The sequence below is a fragment of the Trichinella spiralis genome (assembly GCF_000181795.1).
Source record: "Trichinella spiralis strain ISS 195 chromosome Unknown Scfld5469, whole genome shotgun sequence".
Classification (NCBI taxonomy): Eukaryota; Metazoa; Nematoda; class Enoplea; order Trichinellida; family Trichinellidae; genus Trichinella; species Trichinella spiralis.
In genome coordinates this window covers 1-10689 of record NW_003532408.1, presented here as the reverse complement: position 1 = coordinate 10689, position 10689 = coordinate 1, and the positions used below count along the sequence as shown (strand labels likewise).

Genomic DNA, 10689 nt, shown 5'->3' with positions numbered 1-10689 from the left:
TCGAAGTGCTCAGAATTCTTGTTGTTTGCATGAATCAGCTTACATTATACTTTTTTTTCAATAAACCGTCTTCTTTTAAGTTTTGGGAGGTAAATTGCATTTCTGTTGAAATTTCTCACAATTCATCATGAAATATTTTTGTGAACTGGTGATGGTCGTTTTCTTATGATTCTGATTTGAATTTCTTGTTAATTGTATTAAAATTTTTTCTTAATTTCAAACATATTTTCCCATAAAATTTTACTTTATTATGAATTTTATTGTTAATTGAAATACAGTGGTTCGTTTGACAATGTAATTACTTCCCCTTTTCAATTCCTAAACACGTGCTTGTTGTTTTTGGTATACTGTAATTACGAATTTGATTAGTTAGTTTTATGCATTGATGAAAGAATGTAAATTTTCTTGTTGTGCTACAAAGAATGCATTAAATAACTGCACATCTTTTCAGTTTACATTCAAATATTGAGAAAATGATTGTTCAGTACTATTTTATTGGATGAAATTATGATAAAAAGTATTATTCATAGCAATGAGGTAATTAATTGAATGTTTAGAAAAATTGCTTTTCTTCTGATCTTCATAAAATCGTTTTATTTCAATGAAATATGCGAATCAAACACATGTTATTGTTGAATAATTAATGCCCGATCAATTTATTATTAATAAATTTCTGAATTATAGAATAGAAACATTGTTGTTGTTGTTGTTGTTGTTCTGTTCTTCTACGCTTGCTGTTTTTTATGAATGAGTTAGTTGCTGTATGAAATAGTAGTAGTAGTAGTAGCTTGTGTTTATTTGCTTGATACAGTTGTTGACGAAGTGAAAAGTTTCTCTTCCGCCTACACTCTTATTGCCCTTTTCATTTGGCAGAATATAAACAGATCAATAATCTAGCTTTCTCGTATGGCATAAGTTTGGGGAAATGTGCCGTGATTGGCATGCTGATTGCTCTGCGACATTTGCAACACTTCCTACATGCTTGCTTGCTTAACAGTTTTTCTGTTGAAGTTGATTTGGAAAACCATGTTATAATGATGTTTTCACTATTAATATTGTCATTGTTGATGAAAAGGTTATGCTTTGCGGAACTTCAGTTATTTATTTATTAGTTATGCGTAGTAGATTTGTGTTTTTTTTATAGTTTAAGCGTTGCAGCGAGTTTCTTGTTCGCTTATTTCGTTGTGATAGTGGTAATTTCGACTAAATAATGTTCATGAGAGGGAAATAATTTACTGCACCAATTCGTTTTATTATTATTATTTTTTCTCCAAATCTTTTCTATATAGTGGTGGTTATTTTGTGTTGATTATTATAATTGTGAAATTGCTAATTGCTAATTGCTTTCTGCTACTTTGAATTTGTTTTGTCGAGCTTGTTCAGCTGATTGCTTTGCTGTTGTTGATCGTGACGATACGGTGAATGAGGAAGATAATTTTTCACACTTGTGTCTAGACTCGATCACCACGCTTGGTTTGGTCAAGTTGACCTGGAGCGTTTTTTCCTCTTCTGCTTAGTTGGGTTGGTTTTTTCCCCCTTATTTCCTCTTGTCCAGGGTGCGCATTGGATCGATTGCTCACGAACAATAACCGATTTTTTCCTTTTTGAATTCAATTTATTTATTGACAGCTTCGTCAGGGCCACCGATGGTACGTAATTTTTGACCAGCAATTTTTTTTGCCCCAAACTAGCTCAGCAGTGTGCAACTACTACTGGTGAGTTTATTACTTTTTCCCCACCCTCCCCCCACCCTTTAACTTGTGCTTTTTCTTTTTATTCATTCAATCTTCCCAATTGCCGGAACCAATTCACTTCTGCTGCTAGTTTTTCCAATTGCTCGAGACTGAGTATTATCGATTTCGTTAGTTGACAACAAATTTTTTAAAACTTTAATTTTTAAACCTTTTTTAACATCAAAATAAAATTAAACTAGACAACTCGAACTTGACGTGTAGTTTGAATGCTTTTTCCAAACATGCACCACCGCTTCCAAGTAAATATTAGCGATTTTTCAAGTATTATTATTATTATCATGATTATTATTGATTGATTTGGAAAATGTTGTTGTGATATTTTGATGCTTCTAATTTCACAACTTCTAGGACAAAATACAATTCAAATATTATATTATGTATGCTTTTGTCAACTGCTAATTGAACTTCCACTTAATTCTGCTTTGTTCGTCATCGAAAATGTCGTTGTTCATTTTTTTTCTCTGAATTGCTTCCATTTATACTACTACTACTGATCAGTGTGATTAATTTGACCTTGCAACTGAAGAGGCTGACTGCCTGAGTGATTTAATTGTCACCAGGGTCACTTCCGTTGCACATCTTGTCCAATATGATTTGGTTTTGGGAGGTGGAGATCACCTTCTCCAAATTCTCAGTAGTCTAGTCGTCCGTCTGTCAAGCGAGCGAATTTTTCCACTTTGTTTATTAGACGATTTATTTCCCTGTACGCGTGATATGACAGCTTTGCGCAGACAAACAGCTTTTGTTTACTTGAATTATTTTGTTTCAATTTGCTTTTATTTTAGCACATAATCGACGTCCGTTCTGTTCCACATCTCGTTGATGAAGTAGTTCACGATGCTCAAAGTGAGTAGTTTTTATTTTTATCTTCTAAAATATATCTCTTTTGAATTTCATCATTCCGTCGTTTACATTTTTCTGTTGAGAACAAACGAAATTGAGTATGGTGATCTTGAAAATCAGAATACTGTAATTATTTTTTATGAAACTTTTTATGAATATTATTTTTATATTTTACGTGAATTCTGTAAAATTTTCGAAAGTTTTAATTTTTAATAACTGAGAAAACTGCGCTTGACTAAGAATTGTTTTGCTTTGTTGGAACGTTAACACATTGAGATGCAGTGTTGATTGAATTTTGCATTAAAGTAGCTGCATTAAAAGAATAAATACTTTGATGGAAACTTGTTTATACTGTTTATTTTTTATTGTTAATGTTGTTTATGTTTTACAGAATTTAATTCTTCTTTTTTAGATCTTAGTTTCCTTTCTTTTCTAAGTGAAATTGTAAAGATGGGTGGGGCTTAAGTACATTTACCAGATAACAATCAGAGATACTTCGAATTTTATTTGCCCGAAATTGTTGTGCATTATTTACTGTGCCCTATAAAAGTTGCCGGTTAGCTAGACACTGCTCATCAGTTGAAATTGTGCTACTTTGACAATTTGATTATTTGACGTCATCCATTATGGGAATGTTATTTTGCGAAAGTGAATGTATATTGTTGACAATTTGCACAATTATGTTAGCTGTTAATATGTATTTTTACAAGATTTTCAATTTTAAGTGTTATTTTAATTTTAATTGTTTTTTGTGGTGATAATTAGTGATATTTTTAAACATCGATTGGAGAAATGCTGCTTCTTGCAGATTTGCAACTTTTATTATTTTCATCGACATAATATTTTAACTTGTAATTGTTTTTGATTCGTTTTGTTGTAGTAATGCAGTATTTTAGCGTTACAGTGATTTGGGAAAGTATTTTTGGAAGTGTATGATGTGTTTTATTTTGATAGTATATTTCATTGTAGGTCCAAGTTTTGTACGATTTTGACGCTCAGCCTGGCTCAGGTGAACTCAGCGTGCAAACTGGAGAATATCTTACCGTAACGAGGCAGGTATGTCATTTTTGTTTCTTTTATTTATTAGTTTGTTGAAGTGATGTTGTTTTCAAATTGTTTATATTTAGGATGTTGGCGACGGTTGGTGGGAAGGCTTGAACAGTCGTGGTGAGCATGGGCTTTTCCCTCAAGCGTATGTACAGGTATTTTATGATTTACTCATCTTGTTTAAAATGAATGGTTGCTTAGTGGGAGGGTAGACGGTATTATTTTTTGTTTCCCTTTAACTTTGCACATACATTGTTGTTTCTTGTTTAACAGTTGTCATAATAATTATTGTGTATAAATGTTGCATTTGATTTTCTTTACATTCTGCTTACAGACAACTGAGTGGAAGCTGTTTCAGATTGATTTTTAATTCAGTTGTCATTTGAATGCTTACCTATAAATTTCCAATAGAACGAGTATGTATTTTGCTATTTTTACTTCGAATCGAATGGCAGTTATGAGGAATGGATAAATTGTACGTGTATTTTTGTCTTCGAACAGCATGCATTCCGTTTCAGAAACAGTATCTGAAAGTAAACATGTGGTGCGGAGTTGATTGTGCGCCGCATGGTCACCACATTTCACACATGCCCCTTTGAAAAATGGGTTTTCATATTATACATTTCTTATACAAAGTTCGGCTAATAAGTGCCACCAACAGAGAGTAGATTAACCTCAATAATTTCTGTTATTATCATTTTTAAGTTCGAGCTGACACTCGAAAGATGTTTCAACTGTACTTCATGTGATTTTGAACTTTAGCATTTTATGCTATTTTGTTTCTTATTATTATTTTCTTTTTTATTTTTGCTTCTTGTTCCATTGTAATGATATTCATCAGGCGCCAGTCGGACTCAAGATTGCTTAGAAAAAAAGCCCAATACAAATTGTCAATAGAACGAGAAGGTATTGAGCTTTTCGACTCTTCCAAGAAACCACTGTCCCAGGCATCGTCTAGTTCTGGTGTACGCTGAGTTTCGTAGTTCTTTTGTTATTTTTCTGCAAGCATGCTTTAACAATTTTATTTTATTATTACAGTAGATACAGTAGACTTCTTCTGGTATTTGTGATGAAATTTATTCATTTTTTTACCGTAATACGAGGGTCCTCTTCCTATCTCTTTTTTTTCAGGCTACTGAAATATTATGCATAATTTGTGATACATGTTCTATTTGATTTCTAATTCACGAGCTTTACCTTGCACAGAGTGTGGGTATTGCATTGAAATTATAAGATTTTTATCGATTCTTCTTAATCTTATGTTATTACAAGAAATGAGAGAATGATCGATTTACATTGATGCAAGAGATTGGGAATTTTTGTTGCAGTTGAGATTAATTATTTTCCATTTTACAAAATTGGTTTTTTAATTTTTCATTGCTTTTTGCAGCAGCTTTTTTTCAGTTTTAAATTTATTTCCATCTTATTATATTTCATTGAACGAAACGGCGCATTTCGATTGTAGACATTGGAATGTGCTCGTGGGAATGTGCGTAAATTTATTTTTCGTTCTGAGTTTTTTCCTGATATTTATTTCCTTCTTTTTTTCCATATTCTAGATTCTATTTTGGTAGATTTGTCATTTGAATTCTTGTGTCATATATTGAATTTATTTTATCGTTTTGCAGATTTGGACTTGTAAACGAAGCATTATTTTGATAAATATTTGAAATTTTCCATTGGCAGTAGGAAATCCTTCCTAATCTTAGTGCGCGTGAGATGTCATAATTCATCTGAAACTTGTCTTAGCAATGTGCATTGCAAGTCATTTATGCGGAAATGGGATTTTATTGTTTTTTTTATCTGGAAAAATTCTGCATCTATATTTTTTAGTGTGCACCATACTGTATACGTACAAACAGCTTTAAAAATAATGTTTTTGTAGATAAAGCTAAGAGATTGCTTATAAGTAAATAGTAGAAGTTTGTTTTTCAGGAAAAACTTTAAAATGACTAAGGGAGGAAGGCTTGTTGTTTCGTCAGTTATTTTGCATTAAGTTCAGTTGAAGCTGTTTATTTTTTAATTTATGCCGTTGTAATTGGAATGAATATATTAATCTCTATATATACATATATCGATCTGTATGTATAGATATATGTATACGTCCATACACTGTATATGCATGAGAAACTTTTTTATCTGCATTCTGGAGTGGAGTTGTTGAACTGCGGCCCTGAAACTCACTAAAATATATAATAGAGGAAAATTTTTCTGAACTGTTGTCAGAAAAAATTTCATCCTTACACTACTGCTGAGGTGTATAATTATTGTTAGCGGAAAAACGGCTTGGTCTAGAGTTTGCGTTTAAATATTGATTTAAATATGTTTTTTGTCCTTTCTGGTATCAGCCAGCTTTCAATTGCAAACGGATTTGCTCATACGCAGAAATAATGACGCATGGCCCGCGTGGGGCTTTTACTGAACCGTTTGTTGTGATGGCAGAAAAATCGAACTGATCTGATTGTTTTTTTCTTTTGTTTTTTATTACTGTCAGAATACTACACGCATATTCTACACACAGGAAAACAGACGCTCGCATGCATAGAAGCACACGCTCACATGCATGTATAGATTATTTGTGATGCTGTGTGTGTGTGTGGATGTTTGTTTATGAGGGCTTTCAGGCGTGTATGCGTGTGTCAGTTTATACTTTCTTGAATTAAACAGCAAATTCAAATTGATGCGCTTTTCGGAAGTTGAGAGATGACTGGTAGAATTTACTGACACATCGTGTCGCTACTGATTCTTTTCTGCTTTAAATTCCTGCTTTTGATTTCGTGTTCACTATTTGTATTGTTTTTCCGTTCTCGGTCGAGATGCTTTTCGTACGAGTATCCGACCGATATCGAAGTTTTCGTGACGGTGGTACAAGCAAGAACTCGAAAGCGGTCACTCGTCGACTGACCATTGCTGATCGTACGTTAGATACGTCGAGGGGTGGTTCTGTTGTCAGTGGAGCTTCGACGTCAGCATCCTTTGATCAACTGGCACGCAAGCCGGTGTCGGTTAGACGTCGGCAGACCATTTGCCCTCGACTCGACGCGTTGGATATTGCGAACCACGTAGGCTATATGCTTTTGCTTTCATATCAGACAAGTGGATGAGTTTTTTTTGTTGCTTTTTTATTTTAAAATTCCACTCTCGTATTCTTTATTTTTAAATTTATGTTAAATAAATTAACCGCAGTTTCAGACGTTCAGAAAAGCAATGCACAGTAAGTGATGGGTTCAGGGCTTGTCTCATGTACTATTGATTGATTAGTGGTCTCTACTGGTCGTTAGGACCAGTGATTTCATAAAGGGAAATGGGTATCATCATTGGTGTCACCCTCTGAGACGAAATTGGTTTTTATTTTTGCAAAATTGTTTATCGATTCCAGTGTTCATCTTACTTACTCTTGACTTTTTTGTGTGTCTGGTGAACTACTGTTATTTTTGTGTAAGTTGTGTATAATTTTTCAAAAGCATCTTTATAAAATTGCGACTGTTCAGTGTAATTTTATATAATTAATTTCATGTAAATTATGTGAATTACTGCTTGAAAATTGTTATAAAATAAGCAGATTTTAGTACATTTATGTTGAGGTGAATGTTATTTTGATTTGTAGGTAGTGTCAAGCACTCCTCCGCAGGTACCACCACCACCACTGCCGTCTGGATATTCAGAACCAACGTTGGACTGGCCTTCGACAGTTGATGATCAATACACGACCAATGGAAGCGGATCCGGTGGCGGAATAGCTTCGGTGGTTTCCGCTGCCGGCTTGGTGAACAATCAACAGCATACACAACAGCAGCAGCACTTTGACGAATTTGACGACGACTGGTCCGATGACTCGCAGAGCCAAGTGAGAAATGCTTGTCGGTTTTTTAATTAGCTTTTGATTTGGGGCAAACTACGGCACCATCTGGTGATAGACCACTTTTTTCAGCATTGTTTGTTTTTATATTCTCCAATTGTTCAGCACGATCATTCATCTTGCTATATACTGATCTTTTTTTTTATTTTCTGATATTCACAACTTGGCAAGTTTGAGTGAGGGGAATCGTTTTGTTTTGCGGGCGTTGTTGGTTTGTGTGGAACTTTCGACTTGTTTTAATTGACGATTATTCTCTGCCGATTGGTGTTTTCTCGACTGAATCGATTGCCTGAAAAAGAACCCGGCGTTGACGAGCTCAGCTGTGTGTTGTGTTGTTCCTGTTGTTATCTGCGGTCGTTTGTTGGGGGAAAGGGAGGGGGAAGGACGACTGTTGTCGATCTTTGACTTTTTCTTTTCTCCTCTTTGGCGCATGCGCCGGCTCAATGGATCATTTTCTTCCCCTGACTCTCGCAGAGGTTATTCTTCATCATCACTATCATCAGCATTATTCTCTTTCTCGCTACAATCTCATTTCATCTGAACTCTTGTTATTTGTATTTTAATATTCGGAGAGCTTATAATAGCTGGATATGCTTTTCGTGCCTGATCACGTTCGTCGACGTTCGTCCAGCGGTCACCTACGTCGCAGAGAATCTGTAAGTCTGCCAACATCTTCGGAATAGTTTGTGCTTTTTTTCCCTCCATTATCCTTTTTGCGATCATTAATAATCGGTGGGTTATCATTTATTGCTTGTTTTTCTTCGACTGAAACTGAATTCATTCGTGGAAAGCAAGCTTTTTGTGATCTTTTGATTTTTCTTCTTTTCTTCTGCTGTTTGATTTCAAATAATCAGCAAATATATGCAGGGGAATGGGAGCAAAATTGTACCAACATCGGAGGTCACTTCAGAACAGCTGACCACCACTGCATCACGACGAAGCGTTTGCAGTGTTGCATCGGCTGACGCTGTTGAAACGCAACAGGAAAGTTGTGCATCCGATTCAAGCATACGATCGAGGAAGAAGTCGACGAAAAAAAATCCAAAGGTTGGCTGGCCCGTGATAAATTAAGATATTCATAATGATAATAATAATAATATACTCGGATTGCATTGTGGTTCAGTGCAATGTAGTTGTTCTCAGTATTGGTGGTGTGTCGGCGGTTGCTTTGCTTTGTGTGTTGTTCGTTCGTTCGTGTTTGATGTGCTCTCACTTATTTGTTCCATGTTTGTGGTTTTTACTCGAATATACGAAAGTTTCGCTTTGTTTCAGCCGGATGCATTTGACGAGCATCACCGACAACCGTCTCGATCAGTGGAAAGCGGTCTCAATCGAGGCGACACGACAAGCAAGAAAAATATCACCAGGTTTTGTTCAATTTTGTCCTGTATAGCTTTGAAATTGTGGTTGATCGAGGTGTTCATTTTTGTATCAGGCTGAATAAGCTGGTTAAAAGTGGAACGGAAAATTTTGTTCTCAATCTATGCAAATTGAATCAGCCAATTTCTGAACGCTTTGAAATAACGGTAAGTGGAGGAAGTTTGGAGGAGCCCAAGCGCGCACATTGCTGCACCATAAAAAATTGTTTTGTTGGAATTTTAATTTTTTCAGTTGTCGAAAAATTCAATTCAATGGTTGGCTACAGGCCAAGCGTACACTTGTCAGGTGGCTTCGCCGCAGAAAGCGAGCAAGTTGAAAGGTCTGAAGAGTTTCATCACATACCAGCTGACCCCGTCGTTCAGCGGTGTGCAAGTGTGCCGCCGTTACAAGCATTTCGACTGGCTACACGAACAGTTGATGTCCAAATTTTCTGTACTGCTCATCCCGCCACTGCCTGAAAAACAAGTATCCGGCCGCTATGAAGAAGAGTTTGTCGAGCATCGCATGCATCTGCTTCAACTTTGGGTTTCCTACATATGCCATCATCCGGTTTTGTCACGCTGTGAAGTTTGGATGCATTTTTTAACTTGCACCGATGAAAAGGTATGCATAGGTGTGGTTGTAATTTTCTTTTCTTTTCTTTTCTTTCCAATGCATTTGCGTTGATGCTGTGTGAGTTTTGAAAGTTTTCACTTAAAGCAGTACTTAGTAGTGGTAGAAAATTTGCGTTTAAATAAGAATAACAAACAGGAAGTAAATTGAATGCAACAAATAATACTGTATGCTTCCTAATGTGACACGTCACTGATGAATGCAGACAATCAGACGACAACTTTGGCTAATTTTAATCATGTGAAATCGAAAGTGGACGTTATTTATGGAGCATAATCAGCGAGAAGAAAAGAGTCAGTTTTGATCGATGGCAATTGGGTTGTCATGCCCATGCTAGTTGACACTGCGCAATGATCGTCTTCTCTGATCTAGCTGTCTTCATTTTGACATACTCAAATTTTAGTTTGGCATAATATTTGTCGAAATTGCTTTGCTCTAAGATAAAATCCTCTTAACAAATTCAATTCAAGTTGTGATTAGTTGATTTGTGTTCACAATGTTGTAAATGTGTTTTGTTCTTTTGTTTTTAATAACAAAATATTTCTTCAGAGCTCAATCAAATTAAGCTTGTAGTTGTTGATGATGAAATTGACGTTAGTTGTGATCTTTGTAGTTGATGTGCAAAGTTGATTTCGTGTTAATGTGAACAGAAAAATTAATAATACAAATTTACTTTTTCACTTTTATTCCAAAATATTGCTTTTCAACACTTAAATCTCATCTTAAATTTTTCATTTTCATATATGCATGCGTATTGTTGTATATATATATTGTTGAATTTACGAAGATTAGTTTTCGACTTGTTGATCCCATTGTCCAATTTTATCCACTTCTGTTGTGCAGAAATGGAAGCAAGGAAAAAGGAAGGCGGAAAAAGACGAATACAAGGATGGGAATTTCTTTTTCACTGTCTCTTGTCCAAGCCAGCATTTGGACTTTGCGCAGACCGAGAGTCGTGTGGAGAATTTGGCTCGCATGGCACGCAGCATGGAGAATGCGGTAAGAGCTTTCCATGCTATTGCACAAGAGCAGGCAAAACGTATGATGACCACTTCCAAGTGAGTTGCTTCATTTTTACTCTGTGTTTAGCTATTTCATTTGAATTTATAATATTTATGAGAAAAAACAAAGGATGGTAGTAGTAGTAGTTTATTTTTAAGTGGTGGTAAGTTTTTATTTCAGACGTGAATTGCA

At 35.3% G+C, this 10689-nt stretch overlaps 4 protein-coding genes across 4 annotated transcripts; all 4 read left to right on the top strand.

Annotated features, from left to right (window-relative positions):
* Positions 1–897: 897 nt before the first annotated feature.
* On the top strand, positions 898–1517 carry Tsp_12285 (conserved hypothetical protein; the record flags this gene model as incomplete). Its single annotated transcript, XM_003366758.1, has 3 exons — positions 898–1028; positions 1151–1193; positions 1384–1517. Coding segments are annotated over 3 exons (308 nt in total), but the record flags the coding sequence as incomplete, so codon positions are not given.
* Positions 1518–2468: 951 nt separating this feature from the next.
* Positions 2469–4014, top strand: Tsp_12284 (sorting nexin-9). Its single transcript, XM_003366757.1, has 6 exons — positions 2469–2498; positions 2540–2600; positions 3478–3527; positions 3567–3653; positions 3725–3799; positions 3979–4014. Exons 1-6 carry the CDS (start codon positions 2469–2471, stop codon positions 4012–4014), a joined length of 339 nt encoding a protein of 112 aa, XP_003366805.1.
* A 2446-nt stretch (positions 4015–6460) lies between these two features.
* Positions 6461–7521, top strand: Tsp_12283 (conserved hypothetical protein). The gene is made up of 2 exons (XM_003366756.1): positions 6461–6706; positions 7252–7521. The coding sequence occupies exons 1-2, from the start codon at positions 6461–6463 to the stop codon at positions 7519–7521; spliced, it is 516 nt and encodes a 171-aa protein (XP_003366804.1).
* A 572-nt stretch (positions 7522–8093) lies between these two features.
* On the top strand, positions 8094–10553 carry Tsp_12282 (sorting nexin-18; the record flags this gene model as incomplete). The annotated part of the gene is made up of 7 exons (XM_003366755.1): positions 8094–8159; positions 8371–8550; positions 8776–8870; positions 8939–9029; positions 9115–9496; positions 10045–10088; positions 10339–10553. Coding segments are annotated over exons 1-7 (1073 nt in total), but the record flags the coding sequence as incomplete, so codon positions are not given.
* Between the last annotated feature and the right edge of the window lie 136 nt (positions 10554–10689).